The sequence below is a fragment of the Agaricus bisporus genome (assembly GCF_000300575.1).
Source record: "Agaricus bisporus var. bisporus H97 unplaced genomic scaffold AGABI2scaffold_4, whole genome shotgun sequence".
NCBI lineage: Eukaryota > Fungi > Basidiomycota > Agaricomycetes > Agaricales > Agaricaceae > Agaricus > Agaricus bisporus.
The window spans coordinates 2,114,021-2,135,060 of NW_006267367.1; the positions used below are offsets into that span (position 1 = coordinate 2,114,021).

Sequence of the window (21,040 nt, forward strand, 5' to 3'; positions counted from 1 at the left end):
CAGGGCTTTATAGGGGCCACATGTATGAGACTGATTGGTTGATGTTCCTGAATGATTTGATTTGCATGAAAATTTCCCGAAACACGCCTGCGAAATTTATTGTTCGCCTCTTCATTCTTACCGTCATCTTCGCGTGTGTTCGCCTATATAATCCCCCCGCGTCTGACTCTACACCCTCAGCTTAAGCCGCTTTCGCATCTTCTACCCTCTTACTCTACATTCACAACCTTTGTCTTTGAGTGTCTTGCATTTTGTGCATGTACTCGAACCAGCTTTGCTCTCCACACAACGCGTTCCGAGGCAGCAAACATACCACCGCAGACGGTATATACAATTATTGAACTCAAGTTCATCTAGTCAACCATAATCATGTCTTACTCTAACGGCACGTCTGGATCTGTCACCCCCGACACTCCGCTCGACGGCATTCTCCCCGTTCATCCCACCGCCGCCCGTCGCCCTCACTACATCAACGTCCAGTCCGAAAACACGCTCTATGACGACGAGCACATCACCTCCAAATTCTATAACCGCGGCGCCAGTGTCTCCGTTACCGACGGACATATCACTGTCGTGCCCAAGGCCGAGGAGTACCAGTTCCGCACCAAAAGGAATGTTGGCAAGACTGGGTTCGTATTCTATTGTTTTTTTATTTTAACTTGCCGTGCTGATTGTCGTGTTCCTTTTAATAGACTTATGATGATTGGTATTGGCGGCAATAATGGCACCACTCTTTGTGCAACCATTCTTGCGAACCGTCATGGCATCACGTGGCACACCAAGCAGGGCCTTGAGCAGCCCAACTACATAGGTTCTCTTCTCCGTGCCTCCACGGTCAGCCTTGGAACGTCGGACAATGGCAAGGAAGTCCATGTACCCATCTCTGACGTCCTTCCTATGGTCCACCCCAATGACCTCGTTCTTGGAGGTTGGGACATCTCGGGTGCGACTCTCAACAAAGCCATGGAACGTGCGCAAGTCTTAGATTATGATCTCCAACGTCAAGTTGCCCCGCACATGGCCCTGCTCGGCAAACCTCTTCCTTCTATCTACTACCCCGATTACATTGCCGCCAACCAAGAAGCACGTGCTGACAATCTTATCCCGGGTAACGACAAACAAGCTCATCTCGAGCACATCCGTGCCGATATCCGTAAATTCAAACGGGACAACGATCTTGATCGCGTTATCATTTTCTGGACCGCCAATACTGAGCGATACAGTGACATCATTCCAGGTGTTAACGACACCGCTGACAACCTGTTGAACGCTATCAAGAACTCTCATGCCGAGGTTTCTCCGTCTACTTTGTTCGCCGTTGCTGCCATTCTTGAAAACGAGCCCTTCGTCAACGGTGCTCCACAGAACACCTTTGTTCCTGGAGCTATCGAGCTTGCTGAACGTCACAAGTCCTTCATTGGCGGTGATGACCTTAAGTCTGGTCAAACCAAGTTGAAGTCTGTTCTCGCCGAGTTCCTCGTCAACGCCGGTATCAAACCTCTTTCCATCGCTTCTTACAACCATCTCGGCAACAACGATGGTCGTAACTTGTCCGCTGAGAGGCAATTCAAGAGCAAGGAAATTAGCAAGAGTAGCGTTGTTGATGACATGGTCAATGCCAACCGTCTTCTTTTCAAGGCTCCTGAAGTTGGTCCCAAGGGCGTTCCTATTGGAAAGGGTGAACACCCTGACCATATCGTCGTCATCAAATACGTCCCCGCTGTCGGTGACTCCAAGCGTGCTATTGATGAGTACTACTCCGAGATCTTCTGCGGTGGTAGGTCTACCATCAATATCTTCAATGAGTGCGAGGTATGTTGATATCGATCCTCATTGGATTCCTAAAGGCTAATAATGTTGTCGAATAGGATTCACTCCTTGCCACCCCTCTTATTTTGGATTTGACCATTCTCACCGAGCTCCTTACTCGTGTTCAATACCGTAAGGTTGACCAACAAGAGGACTTTGCTCCCTTGTACTCCGTCCTCTCCTTGTTGTCCTACATGCTCAAGGCTCCTCTCGTCAAGCCTGGTATGTCCTTTCTATACAACGATCATGGCAAACGTTTTTTCTTACTCGTGTTTATCAAGGTACCGATGTTGTCAACAGTCTCAACAGGCAACGCAATGCTTTGGAGAGCTTCTTGAAGGCTTGTGTTGGTTTGGAGGGTAATAGTGACCTCTTGCTCGATACTAGGCTTTGGTAAACGACTCCGTTTTTTTTTTTTGCAACTTCGCCTGAAACGATGGGCTAAATGAAGTTTCTAAATGTCTCTTATCTTGTTCTTGCTCTGTAATGTCTGATGGCTCGCGTTTTTCTCTGTATCCTGATCGTTGTTCAACACATCGTTCAACTGAATTGATACGTATGTTTTTATATACGGGGCATTACCCCCACACATAATAGATATTCACTGAAATCAACAATTGCATATTTATACTAAGGAGTCTCGCGAGCAGAACATCTGATACTCTGATTCTACTTCCCTTCTCGCTTCGTCGTCTATATCTGGTTTCTGGAAAGGAAGGCTTCGTATGAATGTCTAGCAGAACGTGATGGTGAGGCCAGCCTAGATAAAAGAGTTTCATTATCTTCTTTTGACCAAAGATATCGTGTAGACTACTTACGTCGTTCTCTTGACAGGCGACTTGGGCGAAATTATCGTCAGGTTTGCGGAACGCTTTTGGACAGTTTGCATCAGGGCCTTATATTTTGTAAAATTTGGTTAGGTGTATCGGATTCGAAAGTGGCGACGAATGAACTTACAACTAGCACCGATATTGCCACATTTGTTATAGCTATCATATATCAGCATCGTTTTTTTACTTGACGCACAAGAAATGAAAACTCTTACTTGAATGACGCCGCTTGTGAGAACTTGAGACTAATGAAGAGCATTGTCAGAAAAAAAGTGTAGCGCCATAAATAAACTTACGGAGGAATCAAAGAAATATCGGCACTTGAACCACTTCCGGGGCTTGTGGGGTTGACGAGTGTAAGTTCGACAAGAGTGCACCCGTCACCATTGAAACCGCAATTTCCGTTTTGCAAGTAACTAAAGAGTGTATATGCGTGAGTGCTCGGATGATCCAGTGAATGTAATCGATTGGAATTTACGCAATGGCGGCTCTGAACGGTCCATTACTGGTAAAATCTCCGCCCCGAGAGAGGACATTAGGACCTTGAATGAGCATAGGCTAATTGGTGATTTTATTAATTAAATGTAAGCTTGGGATCTAGTCATTGGGAGGTTTCTTCTCACCGTTCCGAATCCACATCTGTTATTGAAGTGAACCGTGTGAGTTTCGGCCCAAGCACCAATGACCGTGGTAGAGAGGATAGCGGCGAGAGTAGAGAATTTCATTCTTGGATCTGTGAGTTTGTGAACTGTTATGAAGAACTTTGGTTTTGAGTTGGTTGGCAGATGGATTTTCAGCTTCGTCTTTGGTGTCCTTTTATACTAAGATAGTGCTCATGCGGAGTACCAAAGTTTCAAGTAATAACAGACGGCTGTTTCATGATTAAAGTAGAACTTCGTTCTTTTTCTGGACAACTCCACTCAAAGAGCAAGACGCCAGTCTCGTACGAGGAAAGCTCGCACCATTACCATCAATGCTAGTGGATAGTTTATTTTTGGTCTCGGTAATACTGGCACTCCGAATCAAGTTTTCGTAAGAAAACGTTTCCTTCGGATCGAATCATAGGTAACGTTGAGAATATGAGGGGAAAACCCTTCAGAATCAAGCAATTGGTACGGTAATTGGTAGCCTTCGATGATTGATTGGACTTGGATATATGGCTCTAAGAAATTTCATCATTGATTGAAGCTGTTTCATTGTAGACTAGTCATTGACTAAACCAACTTGAATCATCAACGTCGTATCATCGGAGTGTAAAGTCAGCACTCCAAGGTAGTTAAATTTGAAGAGCATGAACTTCTAGAGCGCTGTGGCATAATGCGTCATCATTGCGATATTGAAATTCCAACTAACCAAAATCCTCGATATCTAATCATTTTGGTGGGGATCTGTAGGCACCAGAATTGTAACAAAAATGTCAACGAATCAATTAGTTCAACACTCGTCGCTAGTACAGAGTGTAGGAGTGGTCAGGTGGTCATTAGCGCCATGGTGGGTGCGCCGGTGCGCCACCTAAGTATTATTGTAACATATTCCCTATTCAAGTTCTATCAGAATTCTTGTGTCCGCCTGATCGCGGCCGGGACTGAATCATTAATAGAACAAGGACTTTGATATGCCGGCGGTCCAGGCGGCTCAATTAGGCCTTCACTCCCAGCCATGCTCCGTCCTTCTAGCGCGGACTCGGCCGCCGTCAATATAATGGGAATTAATCCTCGTCCGCGGACGGGCGATGTTCAACGGGGCCTCGGTTCCAGTATACGAGCTATCAATATCGAAGGATAGAACTCCCGAAGTAGAAGAATAAAAATTTTCTCCTTGTATTGGGATTCAATGGTCCCGGACTCATGCTGTGTTCCTGAAACAAGTGTTAATACGCATTGGTTTTAACAAAGGAGCCATACCAGGAACTCGTGCGGGGGATTCGACCAATAAAAGGACAAAGTTTTTTTCTTTTTGAAGCTGAATCGTTACGTGACGCTCAAAGAGCCCAGTGACGCCGCCGCATGGTGCAATGAAGAATACAAATAAACATGCTCGCTACAATTAACAATTATTTGCAAGGTGGGAGTAGGGCCCCAATATTACTCTATACGCGTCATCCAGCCCTAGGGCCGGGGAGAACTTTGGCGATATGTACGGCGTTGAGAAAGGAAAGCGTGGGGGAAAGCGCGTGAAAAGTGGGCGAAAAGTGGGCCTTGAAATCTTGATCAGCATTGACCAAGACTGTTAGGTGAATGAATATTTGAATACTGACCATCATCTCTACACGTCCTGACGCACACCTCTCTCAAAATGACCAGTAGGTCCACTTCTGGTTTTTGGCAATGCTGTCACCTGGAGTTCATTTAGTTGGATTCGTACGTGTAGTATTATTCGACAGGCCGAGATGGAACGAATGGCTGCCTGGATCCTTAAGTGGTATGGTTAGAGTATATTTAATACTGGGAATGCTTTGTAGCATCTAACTTACGACAACATATATAACCCAGAGTCACCCTACAAGAAGATGTGTATAAGTGGCGAATCAAGAAAAGTTGAATGCTATTTTCATAGTTACCTGGTTAAACAACAACGCGACGTTTGCAGCAGAGACAGCTACGAAATTTGGAAAGTCAGAATGCCTTGGTTTACATAGATAATGTAAATTGCGTTACCGGTTATATATACATAAAACGATATTCCTTGATAAAGTCGTCTTAGAATATTGAGAAACCATTGGTGCCAAGGTACTGACCATCGCTATAGATTGTTTGGAAGAGACGTGAGTGTTTGCCCCACCGATCTGTATTGAAACATTATTCTCGGGGATGACTATTCCAACTGTTATGTCTGTTGAAGGAAATACTCACACAATGATGCCCCCCGAATAAGCATAAACAAAAGAATGACTATTTTACTGATGTGAGTTGCGCGTTGTGACGAGAGATATATACTAACCAGTCTCGTAAGTAGCGTCAACTACAAATGCGGCGGGTAGGTAATAACTTTGATATTCTCCGATGCAACCTAGTGGAAGCCAGCTTATAACAGAGTCTACAATAGAAAAAGAAAAAGAAAGAAAGAAAAACGTTCTGCGATTCAGACCTTTCGTGAATGCGGCCGAGAAGACTTACGGCTGGTATATTTCAAGGAGACAATGTAAAAAACCAAGATCAAAACTGAAGCCACAGTATACGATCCGAATAAAAGGTAAGTCATGGGTCTCATCATGCCCCAGACAGCCCAGGTTCGAAGTGTTACAACCACTGACGATTATCAATATCACTATATATCCAAAAAGTCTCGCACTTACATGCAGCACAAATGACGCCAACCACAAACATCGCTAGCATCTGATATAAATGGTCCGGATGAATCTGTAACGACTGACTCACTGCCTATAGCTTGGTACATCGCTGTACATTCCGAGGCAGTAGGACTGCCAAAGCGATCTAGAATAGTGCATTGTAAAGTCTCCTAAACCTTTATATGGAACCGGACTTACAATATAAATACGGGAGAGAGTGTGCAAGCGGCAGGTAACGTGCTGGTAGATACAGAAGTTTTATTTTTACTCCTTTCGCATTCCATATCAGCTTGACTTCGGAGTCGAAAGTCAAAAGCCAGTCATAATACTGGCGGAAGACACTGAGCCATAGTTGGCCACTCCAATGAATGACTTACTACGATCACAACGCTGGCCACTGGCATTCGGATATACGTCAACTTGTGGCCTCTAACATCGCGGCACATTGTGACCTACTCAGAGCATACTAGAAGCGTTGAGAATTGTATTGAAAGATGCCAATGGAGCAGTGAAGAGTGAAACATACATTAATGATCCTAGACGTCTGAAGTCCATCTGCCGCTTTGGCTATTAACAAGTTGGAGGCATCGGCCATGCTGAATTTTCCTTCAGGACTTGGCAGTGGGCACTCAGGAGGTAACAGAATGACAGCGGGAATGACGGCTGCGTAAAGTTCTTCAGTTAAAAGGCCAGTCAAAAAAGTTCGCTTGCTGTGTATTGATAATAGCCTCTAGTGAAACCCGAAAAATATATTCGTACTACTGTATGATCTCGTCTTCCATGATATATATATCATGGATGGACCTGTGCACACGAAGATTTCAGGCGTTGGTTCAGTGTCAAGTCAGCATCGCATTGGCTACAAAGCCGCCGTACCATCTGACTTCAAGAATGTCTGATACGATCAATTGAGCCGTGAGCGCCGTATGGATTATTGGCTTGAGGAAAGTGTGAAGGTCTGCACTGAGCAAAATGAGCTCGCGAATTCAACGGCAAAGCGGCGGTGAGCGTCGTCACAGTCACGGAGGTGACACCTCTTAACCCGCCCAACCACTCCCTTCCATTCAATCTCACTCACAAATGTTCGTTTCCATCGGCGGCACAGTCTCGTGCATCACAGTGCCACGAATGGGCCCGCTAGCCCCTCGCAGCCTAGCCTCGACGTCGTCGCTCAAGCGGACCAGGCAAGTCCTTTTCTGAGGGCTTTCGCCCATCTCTTACTCCGCACTCACTTCTCAGCCATCTTCACTATTTTAATAGGTTTCACTTTTCCGCGATCAATTTATACATTTAAATGGCTCCATAGTTCACATACATTCGTGCCTAAACTAGCTCGGCAAAGATAGGAAACCCGGGACCTCGCAGTTGCCAGTGGACCGTCATTGAACGTTTAAACGTTGATGATTGACACTAATATAAAAGCCGAGGCGGCAGCACGACTTGCCCTCACTTTTTCTTTTTTGATTGATTGATAGTTAGTAGCATTGATCGAAAAGACAGGCTGTGGCAAGGCTGTGGTTCTTACTTCTTCCATGATGTTACTGAAACGTGAGTCTCAACAATAATCATTGTATTCAATAATATTCAATCATTGGATCAGGGAATCGATAATGATTGCATAGAGAGAAGGTGGGCGGCTGTCTTCGATCGTACTATGATGAAGAGTCGGATGACTTATGAGGTAAATCTACATCCCAGCTCGGTGGTGATCATTTTCACGCTGTCCGCCACGACGTCGCAACATTCCGGTGCTGTCAGGCAGCACAGTCTTAGGAGCCGGTACCAGCGTGTAGGTCAGAATCTTGGCATGGAAGACCACTCCGATCGTACTTCCATATTTTGGAATACTGTCTGACTTCTTTCTGCTCATCCTAGTGAGATAAAGCCTTAGTACAAAACTCCGCGAGGTGAGCCGAAATTCGAAGCAGAGCAACATACAACCCCAATCAATCATCGGTTTTTGCGGTTGGTGGTTTGACTACGGTGGTATCGAACTCGGAAAGAGCGGAAACAGGAAAGGGAGGAGTATGGCGGGCACCCCATACAACAGACGTCTCGAGGGGGGATCGTCCGACAAGCAGCACGGATGCTGTAGCCGACACGCATCAGCGTTTTCAACATTTAAGAATGAATACAAAGTCCGTATAGCATGGTTATTGACAGGCTACTGCCAGGCATCATCTCGACTCTTGGCGGTTGTTATCTTTGTTCCAAGTCTTGTCAGCCTCACATGCCATGATGCATGATGGTTAACAGGCCTTCATATAGTACATAGTATGGAGTTGTCGAATAATCTTGTCATCGATCGGCAGATTGCAGCTGACTTTGCGAGTAGGCTACAACTTCAATGAGCGGGGGAAAAAAAGCAAATTTCGTACGAACGTCGGCTTATCTAGTGAAGGGCATCAAAGGGGCAAATCGGTCGAGGGGTCCCAAAGCAGTACCCGGCATTGGATTGATATCGGGCCTGAAGAGCCGGCTTGTACGCAATACAACTTTCTTTTGGGGTGATACATTATTTACATCTGCGAAAGGCACGATGCTAGAACTAAATAAATTGGTCCATATTTGTAGCATTCAAAGGTAGGACGTTAATGACTTTAAAAGAAAGATAATCTCATAAAAAGTTCTCAAATGGCGGCGGATAGCAGTCCGGCGGATAATACCGATATCACAATGATCAGCATCTTTCCGGGACCTGAAAAGGAAGCACTACTAGTGTCTATTTCTGCTATCAGCATCAGACATCCAAAGAACAACAGTTATTACACACCATTACCAGTATTTCTTGAATCACCGGAAGGAGCTGTTTCGGTAGGATCGAAAGGAGATGTGGAAGAAGGGTTTGTTGGAAGGGAATTCGTGAGTGTATTTCCCGGGGTTGAGGACGGAGGAGCAGTACCTGATCCTCCGGCCGTCGAGGACAATTGTGCGAATCCTATGGAAGGTGGTTCTGCACGGAAGACGGAGTAGACATTTTTCTGGAAGTGCCAAGCAACAGGTATAGATAACCATCAGTCGGAATCAGAAAGAGGTCAATTTCGTGAGCGACGTTGTTGTTCTGATGCCAATGTAAGACGCACCAGGAAGACATCACCGATTACCCAACCCGGGTTGCCAGCCCCTGGACCAACATTACTGCCGGCCGTGAGATCAAAGATTCCCCCAAGGCAAAGTTCGCCTGCCAAGTCGGCAGCGCCAAGGTTCATATCTTCCGGGTCGATATTCCATGACTTTCCACCAAACGATAGTGAAACTTGTAGCTCGGTGTCGCATGCTATATAACAAGGCTTGTATGAGGTATCCGAAACAAGTTCTCCTGGGGGAAAAACTTACGGTAAACATAAAAGCCAGGCGCTTGTAGTCCCACTTCCAAAGCGCCAGGAACAGCATTCCAGATCCTAGCCACATCGGCGCTTAAACCGCCAATAAGAGACGTGCCTGTGTCGATGGCAGAAAGCGAACCGGATTCCGTCAGTTCGATGTTTTGATCCTGAACGGAGACCTCTAAAGCTATGTGAGAAACGCAAGTACCAGATATATGTCATACATCGTTGGCTTACCCTTCAAATCCAGAGTCCAGAAAGCTGGTTCGCCAACCAAGTCAAGAAACTCGATATCACCGCTAAACAAACTAGAATTGGTTCCGCCAAGGGTGAAAACTCCTCCAAACCTGACATCGGTTTGACTCGTTTGGTCAATGCCGGATCTGGCCAGCCAGAAAGACATTTCCTTGCTGGTAAGTTCGCCGCCTTCAGCCAGGGCCTGCCAAAAAGGCGTAGACTCTGTGCCTGCGAGACGCTCAAACGCAAGGCCCATAATACCCGACGAGTCGTCATTGACGAGGTTTTCTGTTACCCGATCACCTTTAACTAGAGGACATGCATGAGCACTGTCTCGGAAATCAGGCAAATTGCTATATAGACCCACTGAAAGTCTGATTCTGGACGGTAAAACCTCCCAGTGACACCGTATCCTGGGCAACGTCTCCGGTAACCTCGCCTTTGCCATATCGGATTGTTGCTCGCGCTCCAGAGTCAGAATGCGTCGAAGATTCAGAGGCATCGTAAAGGCTTGCTCCAATAGAACATCCGGAAGTACAAGGGGTAGCACCGACCCAAAAGTCAGACGATCCAGTGTCTAAGACGACTTGGAAACTCTGTTTTCTGCATCATAGATTAGACACGCAGCATTTAAAAGGCATGTAGCCGGTGGAAAGACATTTCGTGATTCATTCGAGCGATGGAACGCTTTGAAAGCAAAGGCGAACAACATGGAAGTTGCGGCAGAATTTTTGCAGCGCGAGCCACGAAACTCACGGGGTGCCAACGTCAACATTTCCGAGGTAGATAGCATCCGCGTTCTACAGAGAGATGAGGCGTGATTGTAACTGAATTGCACAGGAAACCAACCAGATTGATGAGGGGAATGGCACTGGTGCTTGCACGCTTGGAATTATCTCTTCGGGCGTGGTCGGCGGCAGTAGCAAAGCCATACTTGGCGCGGATGCCCTCCGCGAGGCCGTGGAAATATGCGGTGTCGTGCCGGACTGGCGCTCTTCTTGCGAGATTCACATGTATTCCCTCGGCTTGGACGGAAGTGCAGGAAAAGAGGAGGAGAAGGGGGGCGAAGTGGAAGATCATGGACAGGGACGAAATTTTAGGCGTGGTGGAAGAGTTATAAGAACAGGATTCCTATGTCTGTCCCTGTCCAATGTCCACGCTGCGCAGTTACTGCCAAGTCGAAGTTATACTCAGTTTCATCTGACAGTCCGTGATGGACGAGATTAACAAATGACTTCTCATCACAAGCCAAGCCACGTTACCAGCGCCGGGTAACTTGTCGCGCCCTTAACCCGGTCAATGAATAAAATGGACTCCGGATCACTCGCCGACCGGATCAGTACAACGATCTGACAATGATGCCAACATTGTATCCTACCTACTGCTGCTGTATCTTTTGGTTGCCCCGATGTCACCTCCATCTGACAAATACCTACAGTCGACCTCATCAACTCTTCTCGTAACTCAGGCGACCAATCTTCAACTTTAAGCCGACCTGGAACTAAACTCGATGTGGAGATAGTAGGATATATAACCCTCCAAAGTACACAAGCCAGCGAGGTCGATACTGCTCTGGACACCTAGGATGACGGACTTGAAACGTTGTTAAAGTGGAAGTTTGGTGATTTCGCACTCGGCTTCCTCTTTCAATGATGAATAATGAAGGCGCGAGTGGTTCAGATGATTAACGAAGGCGCTGTATCTTTGCCAGATGCCTACCATTCCAAGTTTTCGAGTTCAGGGGATGATAGCCGAACGATTTGACAAGTATTTCTCGTACTCCGATGTGCTGGACATACGTATGATGATGGTCGTAACATATTGTGACACTGAAACAAATTCAGCGCCTCAATACGTCTGCCGCCCATTGGTGAAGATATCCCTGGCACGGTAGCCGGGTTTTTCTGTCTCGTGTCAAAGCGACTATTGACCATCCAGGAGAATGACGGAGAGTGAGAGGTTTGATAGATGATCGAGTACGACGCGTTGACCGTGCATTTCACACGCTGATGGCGCGCGTGTCGACCGTCGGCAAGCACAGGTGCACTCGGCGGGCACACAGTCATCTACTTTCACGATTCCGTGACTCAAGCCACTCTCTCGCCTGGATATTAGAATTCTGATCATGAAGTATTGTAACTCCGACCCAATTCGTGACGATGGCGGGCCGGTGGGTATAGAAGTCTATATATGATCATGATCGTGGGCGTTACAAGAGATTAGATTCTGGCTTTTGTCAAAAACTCGATATGTCGATACATCCTTCAGTTGTCGATAAGCTCGATCCGGAATACGTGGCCTTTCATAACGCTTACATCAAAGATCATGTCGTTCCAGCCGAAACTTTGCCGTGGGATCCCAAAATCCGCGAAGGACCTAGCGTACCTGGAACTTCAGAACCTTTGGAAGTTGCTAGTATCAAAGATTACGATCTTTCCGAAGCAAGAATTCGTGTGTTCACTCCAAAAGGCGAACGTCCTGCCGGAGGATGGCCCGTACTCATTTGGTTCCACGGCGGTCTGTATCAGTGATCTCATGAGTCCTTAACGTCAACTGATATTCTATATAGGAGGTTGGACTCTCGGAAATATATCTTCTGATACCTCGTTCGCGACTCAGATGGTTAACGGTAGGTCAAGCCGTACCTTGTCCGTCCTCCACTTCGTCCCTGATATTTTACTCTAGCGGCGAATTGCGTTGCGGTCTCCGTAGACTACCGCCTTGCACCAGAAAACAAATATCCTGCTGCTGTCGAAGACGCAATTGAAGCTTTAGACTGGGTCTTGTCCAAGGGACCTACCGAAATTAACATCAATCCCTCCCGTATTTCTGTGGGCGGCTCTTCAAGGTTAAATTACTCGTTCTGTATCTCTTTCGTTTCGCTTATAATCGACCGACAGCGGCGGAAATATAGCGGCCATCCTCAGCCTTAAAGCCGCTGAGCGAAATGTTCCTTTGGTGTCGCAATTATTGATTGTTCCAGTCGCTGATAACACAGCATCTGTTGATGACCTTTGGGCAGAGAACCAGCATACTCCGTGGCTAACCCCCGCCAGGATGAACTGGTTCAAGAACAATTACCTGCCAAACAAAGAAGATTGGACGAAATGGGATGCCTCACCAACGTTTGCCCCTGTTGAGCTCCTGGGACAGACACCGAAGGCATTCATTGCAGTGTGTGAGATGGATATCCTTAAAAATGAAGGGTTTGCATACGGAGAGAAACTAAGAATGGCCGGAGTGGAAGTTGAGACTGTAATCTACCCTGGCGCCCCACACCCAATCATGGCAATGGATGGTGCGTACTTGTCTTGCCTTCTCATTAGTATATTGACAGACATGGCTAAACCTTCGAAATGCTCCAGGGTGAGTAGTGTTCTGACCCCCAGGTATGCATCAACTAAATTTGTATAGGGTTCTCGAAGTTGGCAGAAAGTTAGTGCGCGATGCGGGAAGGGCCTTATCTCAAGCCTTGTCCATCACTCCCTGATCCCTCGAGGTTTTGCTGATGTGGCGCCCAAACACGGTACATCATCTCACGCGCAGACAGTTGTCGTTTACATCCAACACAACCCTCCTCTAGCTTCGCAAGAGTCGGGGAAGCGCGTCGTACTAGATTTGAGTGTCCTCGTATCGAAAGCAAAATATCCTTCACCGGGCTCTTCCAAATGTCGCATTTGAGTACGGGAAAGAACAAGCTTTAGAATTTCGTCATCCACATCCAGAGATCCACAGCACTTTCCAAGTGAGACAAACTCAAAAGACTTGAGTTTTCGCGTGATATCAGACCAGGTGAATTTCAATAGCGATGGTTGGAGGCCAAGTTGACTTGAGTGTCTCCCGGACGTGAAATCCCGACGTAGGATGCAAGGATGGTACAACGGCGAAGAACTCCACAACTCTAGTGTGCCAAAGGAAACCTGGCGGAAATGAGTTGAGGCAGAGCTCAGAACCAAGGCATGACAAAGGTATATGCGATAGGGATGTCAAAAGCTGGATCAGCCTAGAAATCTGTTCTCGAATAGACGTGCTGAAATATGTTTGACAAGACCTCTATCGAAAGGGCATGAACCAGCGAGGGCAGATTGTCGCGGCAGTGGTGAAAGACTATTATGGTCGATATGGTCAGACGTTGAATTGGAAAACGAAACAACACGCCCAAACTACGCTCAGATGTACTTGCAATACTAATTACCTCCTCACTGATATCCGATGATATCCTCTTCCACAAACCGTATGCCACGCAGCAAAAAGGAATTACCGTAGTACTCAGGAAAACCATCTCGAGGGTAGCTGCACTTACAACCCCAGCACTGGCCGCAGCCTCAACAGAACCAACAAATTTCGCACCATATAACTAAAGAACCGAGAAAGACGAACGAACTCAGATAGTCTAACAAACAAAGAGAGAGAGAGAAAAGAAAAAACGTTAAATTACACAAAGGCGCTAAATTATATATGAGTCGAAACAGAGAAAAAAAACACATAAACACAACAACTAGAGCTACAAATACAACTGAAAATTGAAACACAAATGAAACAAATGGGAATAGAGGGGAAGCGAGGATAAAAGACAGACTAAACGCCTAACCATTACACACAAACATCAACGGCGACCACCAAAGGAAGATAGTACAAACAAGGAAATGTTCTGATCCATATCAGCCTCGAGAACGACATGAGGAAGGGTAGAGGGTATGAAGATCACTTGATAAAGGTTAATGAAAAAGGTGAGATTCAAGAAGCGCGCTGTGGATGAAAATATATCTTAACATAAGATGACAAGCAAGGAAAGAGGAAGCATAGAAAGACATATGTGTCGGTCAAAGCAATGACAACAAAGCCAAGATAGAAAGGCGAGTCTTAATGAAAGGAAGGTTAAGCACATGCGTCATGTCCCTCGATCATCTTCACTCGTGACTCTCGCCGTACTACCATCATCAGCTTCCTCTCCCTCTCCTTCACTCCCAGATCCAGTACTCGCCGTGCTCGTCGCGATCATCTCACGAAGTTTGGCAGCATTATACCAAGCAGCATAGTCATCACTGTCAATTTCCTCTTCCTCCTCTTCTTTTCTACCAGTCCCAATTTCACTCGTCAATTCACTACCAGCTTCTTCCTCTTCCACAGGTAGATGATGACGGCGGGGAGGGTGACGATGATTGCTACTATGGTGCCTCGAAGCCGGCGGAGATAATGACCTCGATCTTGAAACCGATTCCGACGATGAGATCAAACTTTCCGAATCTCCTGACCGCGATGATCTCCAAGTAGCTTTCGATAACGATCCCACACGAACTTCTTCCTCTTCCTCGTCATCGTCTATCCTCGCCCTTTTCGTTTTCTTCATCACACCACCATATCTTCTTCGTCCATCTACCCGATCCTGACCACTTTCATCCTCTTCTAATTCTTCACTACTCCTTTTCCCTTGTATCCGTGGTGCGGCTATCGTGGTGGCAGCAGTCCTGTTACCCCCCTTCATTTTCTCCTTCTTTTGTCTTTTTGTTGGCGATCCCGAACGCCCTCTCTCTTCCCTATCCTCAATCTCATCAACCGACCTTTTTCTTCGAGTTGCCAAAATCGAAGGTGGAATCCTCACAGTCATGTTCTCGCTCTCTTCCTCCTCCTCCTCCTCTACATCTCTCCCCCCTCCATCTTCTTCCACATCAACCACATCCACTTCTTCATCTTCATCAAATTCATACTCTTCTTCCTCTTCCTCACCAGAATATTCTAGGTCGGAAACTTCCTGTAATTGAATTTGTAATGGAGATTCATCCGGACGCCGTCGCAGTGGCTGCTGTTCTTGAAGTTGTTGTTTTTGAGCGGTGATTGGTGATAAAGGCTGACCTTGCTGCTGTCGATTGTTGGAACATTATCGTACCGAGTTGTTACGAAGTATCACTTACATCATTCAATGCATTTGCAGCAGCCACAGCTCGTTCGCATATCCGACATCGACAATGATACAATGGCGCACAAGCTTCTCTCCAAATCTATTAAAAGAATTTCAACATAATTTCGGTGATAACAATAAAGGGGAAAGGGGTTTACATTTTTAAATGCCTCAATACTATACTGAGGTAGATGGGCGAGAGATCGCGGGATGTGTGGGATCGACCTCAAGATCCGGGGAGGGTTCAAAACCGGGTCCACAGGAATGATAACCTTCTCCGCCACATTAAGAGTATCCCAATCCGTCACTGTGGACGTTGTCTGGTGATTAAGATGCTCCGGTGATGACACATTCTTCTTTTCACCCACATCGCCAGGAGGAGGCGGTGAGGGTGTGGTCTGCAAGGTCGTCGTTGACAGGACAGGACTTGTGGTTGTGGAACCTACACTTTCGCTTCCACTGCTGTTTGTACTACTCGTCGTACTCCGCGTACTTCTGGCATCATCTTCTCGAGATATTGCCTCCCCCTCACTTGATCGTCGGGCCTCTTCGTCATTTCTTCTACGTTCCACCCAATCGTATCCATCAAACCAAACTCCTTCTTCCTCTCTCAGGACTCTCGCCACTTCTTCTAGCGACAATCTGGACGCCTTTAGCGTGGGTTCATCCTTCCCATCGGCCATCGCACACTCCATTGCAATGCGCCGAACAATGTTTTTCATGGCCGGTAACAAGATGAGTCGTAGCTGTTGACCAAAGGCAAAGCAGGCTTGATGGCAAAGATCCCAAGACGGCGGTACCTCGGCCTTGACAACAGTAGGAGAAGGATGCGGGAGATTAGTTCGATCTTCTACCGTCCAGGGGCACGGATGTTCGGCAGGCATGTCAAAAGCCTTTCCGGGAACGATGTTTCTGAACCAGATGTCCGCCGGACTTATCCAATAGCCATCTAGAATTCTTGTCCGGGCCCAATCTCCCAGGGCGAGATCTTTCACACCACGTTCTTCCAACTGCATCAATTCCGTATCTTCTTCCTCCTCGTCATCTTCCTCAGCCAACGATTCTTCCCAGTTACCGTATTCAGCATCATCGCGTACACTCGAACTGCGGGAGGGATACCCATTGAATTTAGCAGCAGCGAGTGCCTGTTGCATCATGTCATCTAGCCGAGTAAACTTGCGTAACCAATATTTCTCGCGGGCCAAATTGATGACGGCATTGATGGTTCCTTCAGCCATTTCTACAAAACCTTCGACCGTTTGTCGTGTTTCCCAGTCATCACTCGACAAATCAATACCCCCGATGGCTTCTTGATCTCTCGAATTTAGACTCGCCTTCTTCCACAGCCACTCATGGCGACAGTTACGACACGTCGCATCAACACCTGGCCACATCTCCTTGTCATCGTTCTTGGAAACACCGACTTGTAGATCATTCGAGGCGTAGACATTTGCTGAAGCCATTTCGTGCGTTGGGGATTCACGGAGACATAGGCCGCAAAATGCAAGCCGACGGTGGTCGTGATCTCTGCAGATAGGGACATATCCGAGGATATAGGTGCCAGCGGTCCGCTTAGCACAAGCGAGACCACGAGTTGTGGTAGGGAAATTCACGCGGCAGACGAGGCAGCTGAGGCCGATTATGTGGCGAAAATGGCGGTACGGGGTGATTCGGTATGGTCGGAGGGGGACCGGGGAAACTTTGGCGAGGTCAGGGTGCGGTGTGATTATGGCGAATTGACCGAGAAAATCTGTAGGGTCGACGAGGGTGACAGCCTGCTGCCAAAAGAGATGTGTTTCCACTGAAGTAACAATATCATTTCCTGATCACGAACGTGAAGGGCAGACATACAAGCAAGGTCCCACTCAGGGCACACGGCCATAAGGTTCCTTTCGAGGTCGAAGGCGTCGCGTATGACGGTGAACACCATCCGGTGGTGCCAAAGTTCGCGCACATCCCAGGTTGATGGCGTATACGTCGTAGTCGCTCTGTCCCATAGATAAAACGTCGCAATATGTCTGGTGCTGCGGGTCAGCACGGGAGCGCAACGCGCGTGTGGCGCATATAGGCTGTGTGGGGCGGGAGTTGGGCTGCTCACCGGACGAGTTCTTCTGGCAGATGTGGCCAGGAACTGGTTGTATGTTTTCCCTTGCAATTATCGTGTGGTGAGCCCGGTGTCGTGGTCGTCGTGGTCGACGATGAGCTCATTGCTGTGGTCGGTCCGCGGTGGTCAGTGCGCTGATTTTCGGTGGAGTAACGGGTGACGCAGTCAGGCTGTCACTCGAAATCCTGAATCAACAGCTATCTATTCCCACGCACAGACCACAATCTATTCTTAGACTCTACGCTTAATCTGGCGCTGCACCCGCTCGACGTACGCGTCGAGGCCAGCGTCCCACTGCTTCAGCTGTCCCTGCTTAGTCACCATATACAGCGCCGACTCCCCGTCCTCATCCTCGTCCTCGTCGTCGCCCTCGACGACCTGCTTCAGGAACCAGATGTCGTGGCTGACCACCACGAGTGCACCCTCGAACCCACAGAGTGCCTCGACAAGGGACTCGACCGCGCCCATGTCGAGATGGTTCGTGATCTCGTCGAGCAGGAGCACGTGGGGACGGTGGAACGTGATCAGGGCGAGCGCCACCCGATTGCGCTGTCCACCGCTGAGCGTCCTGATTGGCCGAGCGACCGCTTCTCCGCCAATCCCACACGACCCAAAATGAGATCTCGCTTCGTTTTCCGTCAACACCACGTCAGCATATGTTTTGACCAATTGTTCAAGTGGTGTTAGTGATAGTTCCAGTTGGTCAACCGTGTGCTGCGAGAAGTACCCGATGCGAAGTCGGTGGTGTTTCTTTACTTCTCCCGTGGTAGGTTTTAATTCTCCGGCGAGCAAATTCATTAGGGTCGATTTTCCACACCCGTTGGGTCCAAGCAACCCTATACGCATTTGTGGCCCTACGTCAAGGGATACTTTGTTGATCACGATCGGTGATGCCGGTGTTTTCCCATATCGGAACGAAACCTCGGATAATTGAAGAAACGTCTTCCCCGGAAAATTAAAGGGTTCCGGCGGTGGGAGAAGGATCGGAACCGTCTTGAACCCTTGCTCTATTACGATCTCCTCGCGGTAATACCCGTGTTTACTCATCTGGAATCTTTTTCCGTCTTCTAGTCTCTCCATTCCCATCCGGTCCAATTTCTGTCAATGCGTGAGTATGTCTTTTTTTGCCGCGAGGTTGTGGTCGTCACTTGCCTTCTTTCGCGAAGCGACCATGCCTAAACGTTTATCATCTCCAGTCGACTTGGCTCGTGACACGTTCTTCTGAATACTCGTCATGATTTGTTTCTTCCGCTTCATCTCGAGCTGTCGCATCCTGGTTATCATCTATCCTCTGAAAAAAAAATGTACACACCTCTTTCATCCTCGTCTTCCGACGTCGTTGCTCCTCGGTATTCGTCTCCCAATCATCATAATTCCCCGGATGATACTTCAACTGTTTATCCTTGAATATAATCGTCTCATCCGTAACAGCATCCAAAAAGTTCCTATCATGAGAAACAACCACAACCGTCTTCCCCTCCGTCCCATTAACCAAATAATCCTGCAACCACAAAATCGCCGGCAAATCCAAATGATTCGCTAACGCAATTCAGCATCCACTGCCACATAACCACAAAAATTCCACTTACTCGGTTCATCCAACAACAACACTTCCGGATTCACAAACAACGCTTTCCCCAACATAACTCTCATCCTCCATCCACCACTCAACCCCCCAATAAGCCCAACATTCCTCCCCTCCTTCCCCAAATCCTCATCCCTAAATCCCAACCCCTTCAAAATCCCCTTCGCTCTCCCTTCATCCCCATCCAAATCCAAAGCCTCATAAGCACCAAAAATTTCGTTCATGACGTCGTTAACCATTTTAGGCGTTATATAAGTTTGAGGATTTTGATTTTTGAGAGTAGTAAGTTCGGAGGAGAGGGAGAGGGCTTTTTGACGAGATGCATGACCTCGCTGACCGGATTGTTTAATGGCTTGTTTTTCAGTTGACGTGAGAGTGGATTGTAACCGCGAAATGAGTATATTGTGAATCGTAATGTTCATGGAAGCATCTGAAGATGCCTTCGAAGCATTTTGTAAAGCTAGGATGATATCAGTAAATATGAAAAATAAAATTGTGGAAGCGCATATATATACCTTCCGCTTCACGAATAATCCTCACTCTCTCCGTATCCGCATTCAACAATTCCTCCAAAATAGTCCTCCCAGAAACAAACTCCTCCAACTGCGCAATATGCAAAATCCTCACATTTTGTGGTAACCCAACAAGAATATTATTCCCCAACACATGCATCAACACTTTCAAATTCAATCCCCCCCATTCCATTCATTTTCAAACCAAAAAAACGTACCAGATTTACCAACTCCATTCTGTCCAACCATCCCATACCTCACACCTTCCTTCAACCTCAAATGCGCATCACACAAAATCTCTCTATCACCAATACTGACATTAACCCCTTTTAAATCAATTTCCGTATTGTTAGCATCAAATGTTTCGCGGTGAAATCGACTTTGTTGGGAATAGGCGGTGATTTCGATACTACTACTGTGTTCATCTGATTCGGGGCCGAGAGATTCCGAGATGTCTTTTCCAGTTTCTTTCTTTTTGAGTTTACTGGTTTTGGATTTCTGTATACATGATGAGAGTGTGAGGTAGGAGTGTGAAGCGTAGACTTGGGGTTGTTCTTACCTTTGCTGAAGATGAATCGATAATCTTTAGGTTACCAATTCGAGTATTGAGTCCCGACGACGACATGATGGAGTCCACTGCGGATTGTAATTGGTGCGGATGGAAAGTGGATGGATGTAAGAATGCACGGAAAGCGGAAGATACTTAATTGAAAGTTGAGAGTGATACGTATCACTATCGGAACCGAGAATAGTTCCGTTCTTTGATGACTTGTGTTGATGCAAATGACTCCGTGACTGGGCTCCGTACATAAGTCTCCACATTTCAATTGACTCTGAATTATCTGTCAACCAAGTGATTCGGAAAGCGCTAACTCGACTCCTGTTCACGTTTGACTTGAATCCAATTAGCGCATGGAATCTGGTGCTTCGGCCACGTAATCGAGTTTGAGATTCTCCCACTTCGCGACCTCTTCCCACGTTTTACAAAACGATACTCAGTCCAGCTGATAGCACGTATATGTAATCCGCTAGAGCCTCGCGGACGGGCTTTTCCAAGCTTTTCACAATCTAGAGAACAGAAAATCAGACTTGAGTAAACCTTGACCCGAAACGACAGCAGGAAATGCTTTCATCTTGTTCTGCTGGAGGCTTATAGAATAAATCGATGACCGCTAGTCGTAGGTATTTAAGAAAATACGGATCCTGCAGTAGAGTATTGGTAATAGGGACAAATTTTGAGTGGCCTGTGGAAGAGAGAAGCGATAAGATTAATAACCGATTACTTAATTAATCTAATATGAAATAAGTCACTTTGATTTCCCAAAATAATGTGCATTTGTGGAAAGCCGTCACCGATTTCTGCACTGGCTCTCTCAGCCTTAGCACCCAATAATCATGGACATGCCTCTAGTTTTACAGAACAATCACCACCTTAATGATCATGATCAG

At 46.9% G+C, this 21,040-nt stretch overlaps 7 protein-coding genes across 7 annotated transcripts; 2 read left to right on the top strand and 5 right to left on the bottom strand.

Moving 5' to 3' along the window:
* Positions 1-89: 89 nt before the first annotated feature.
* Positions 90-2,290, top strand: AGABI2DRAFT_192199 (hypothetical protein). Its single transcript, XM_006460461.1, has 4 exons — positions 90-629; positions 693-1,812; positions 1,869-2,031; positions 2,091-2,290. The coding sequence occupies exons 1-4, from the start codon at positions 370-372 to the stop codon at positions 2,204-2,206; spliced, it is 1,659 nt and encodes a 552-aa protein (XP_006460524.1). The 5' UTR covers positions 90-369; the 3' UTR covers positions 2,207-2,290.
* A 48-nt stretch (positions 2,291-2,338) lies between these two features.
* On the bottom strand, positions 2,339-3,421 carry AGABI2DRAFT_192200 (hypothetical protein). The gene is made up of 7 exons (XM_006460462.1): positions 3,263-3,421; positions 3,118-3,197; positions 2,936-3,055; positions 2,855-2,884; positions 2,767-2,798; positions 2,628-2,704; positions 2,339-2,569 (listed from the first exon to the last, which is right to left on the bottom strand). The coding sequence occupies exons 1-7, from the start codon at positions 3,362-3,364 to the stop codon at positions 2,543-2,545; spliced, it is 468 nt and encodes a 155-aa protein (XP_006460525.1). The 5' UTR covers positions 3,365-3,421; the 3' UTR covers positions 2,339-2,542.
* Positions 3,422-4,737: 1,316 nt separating this feature from the next.
* On the bottom strand, positions 4,738-7,142 carry AGABI2DRAFT_178045 (hypothetical protein; the record flags this gene model as incomplete). The annotated part of the gene is made up of 16 exons (XM_006460463.1): positions 4,738-4,865; positions 4,925-5,052; positions 5,113-5,138; positions 5,200-5,237; positions 5,377-5,424; positions 5,580-5,648; positions 5,756-5,800; positions 5,935-5,967; positions 6,017-6,073; positions 6,127-6,256; positions 6,306-6,325; positions 6,385-6,394; positions 6,455-6,638; positions 6,688-6,732; positions 6,805-6,823; positions 7,007-7,142. The coding sequence occupies 16 exons, from the start codon at positions 7,140-7,142 to the stop codon at positions 4,738-4,740; spliced, it is 1,116 nt and encodes a 371-aa protein (XP_006460526.1).
* Positions 7,143-8,558: 1,416 nt separating this feature from the next.
* AGABI2DRAFT_142735 (hypothetical protein) lies at positions 8,559-10,571 on the bottom strand (the record flags this gene model as incomplete). The annotated part of the gene is made up of 8 exons (XM_006460464.1): positions 8,559-8,626; positions 8,702-8,909; positions 9,012-9,205; positions 9,265-9,441; positions 9,492-9,800; positions 9,859-10,094; positions 10,248-10,291; positions 10,341-10,571. The coding sequence occupies 8 exons, from the start codon at positions 10,569-10,571 to the stop codon at positions 8,559-8,561; spliced, it is 1,467 nt and encodes a 488-aa protein (XP_006460527.1).
* A 1,157-nt stretch (positions 10,572-11,728) lies between these two features.
* AGABI2DRAFT_203585 (hypothetical protein) lies at positions 11,729-13,151 on the top strand. The gene is made up of 5 exons (XM_006460465.1): positions 11,729-12,008; positions 12,061-12,120; positions 12,177-12,339; positions 12,392-12,789; positions 12,905-13,151. The coding sequence occupies exons 1-5, from the start codon at positions 11,741-11,743 to the stop codon at positions 12,979-12,981; spliced, it is 966 nt and encodes a 321-aa protein (XP_006460528.1). The 5' UTR covers positions 11,729-11,740; the 3' UTR covers positions 12,982-13,151.
* Positions 13,152-14,892: 1,741 nt separating this feature from the next.
* Positions 14,893-17,649, bottom strand: AGABI2DRAFT_220564 (hypothetical protein; the record flags this gene model as incomplete). The annotated part of the gene is made up of 5 exons (XM_006460466.1): positions 17,489-17,649; positions 17,242-17,408; positions 15,549-17,191; positions 15,404-15,490; positions 14,893-15,348 (listed from the first exon to the last, which is right to left on the bottom strand). Coding segments are annotated over exons 1-5 (2,463 nt in total), but the record flags the coding sequence as incomplete, so codon positions are not given.
* Positions 17,650-17,680: 31 nt separating this feature from the next.
* AGABI2DRAFT_184951 (hypothetical protein) lies at positions 17,681-20,312 on the bottom strand. The gene is made up of 7 exons (XM_006460467.1): positions 20,098-20,312; positions 19,810-20,000; positions 19,595-19,756; positions 19,084-19,386; positions 18,805-19,033; positions 18,647-18,722; positions 17,681-18,592 (listed from the first exon to the last, which is right to left on the bottom strand). The coding sequence occupies exons 1-7, from the start codon at positions 20,214-20,216 to the stop codon at positions 17,726-17,728; spliced, it is 1,947 nt and encodes a 648-aa protein (XP_006460530.1). The 5' UTR covers positions 20,217-20,312; the 3' UTR covers positions 17,681-17,725.
* Between the last annotated feature and the right edge of the window lie 728 nt (positions 20,313-21,040).

Bases quoted from the DNA above. Each gene is read 5' to 3' on its own strand.
- AGABI2DRAFT_192199 (XM_006460461.1), top strand. From the start codon at position 370: ATGTCTTACTCTAACGGCACGTCTGGATCTGTCACCCCCGACACTCCG. The intron at 630-692 runs GTTCGTATTCTA...TCCTTTTAATAG, and splicing joins AGGAATGTTGGCAAGACTGG to ACTTATGATGATTGGTATTG. The intron at 1,813-1,868 runs GTATGTTGATAT...GTTGTCGAATAG, and splicing joins ATATCTTCAATGAGTGCGAG to GATTCACTCCTTGCCACCCC.
- AGABI2DRAFT_192200 (XM_006460462.1), bottom strand. From the start codon at position 3,364: ATGAAATTCTCTACTCTCGCCGCTATCCTCTCTACCACGGTCATTGGT. The intron at 3,056-3,117 runs GTAAATTCCAAT...TACACTCTTTAG, and splicing joins CCGTTCAGAGCCGCCATTGC to TTACTTGCAAAACGGAAATT. The intron at 2,799-2,854 runs GTAAGAGTTTTC...GATATATGATAG, and splicing joins TCACAAGCGGCGTCATTCAA to CTATAACAAATGTGGCAATA.
- AGABI2DRAFT_184951 (XM_006460467.1), bottom strand. From the start codon at position 20,216: ATGTCGTCGTCGGGACTCAATACTCGAATTGGTAACCTAAAGATTATC. The intron at 20,001-20,097 runs GTATACAGAAAT...ACACAGTAGTAG, and splicing joins CTACCTCACACTCTCATCAT to TATCGAAATCACCGCCTATT. The intron at 19,757-19,809 runs GTACGTTTTTTT...TGAATTTGAAAG, and splicing joins GAATGGAGTTGGTAAATCTG to TGTTGATGCATGTGTTGGGG.
- AGABI2DRAFT_203585 (XM_006460465.1), top strand. From the start codon at position 11,741: ATGTCGATACATCCTTCAGTTGTCGATAAGCTCGATCCGGAATACGTG. The intron at 12,121-12,176 runs GTAGGTCAAGCC...ATTTTACTCTAG, and splicing joins CGCGACTCAGATGGTTAACG to CGGCGAATTGCGTTGCGGTC. The intron at 12,340-12,391 runs GTTAAATTACTC...ATCGACCGACAG, and splicing joins TCTGTGGGCGGCTCTTCAAG to CGGCGGAAATATAGCGGCCA.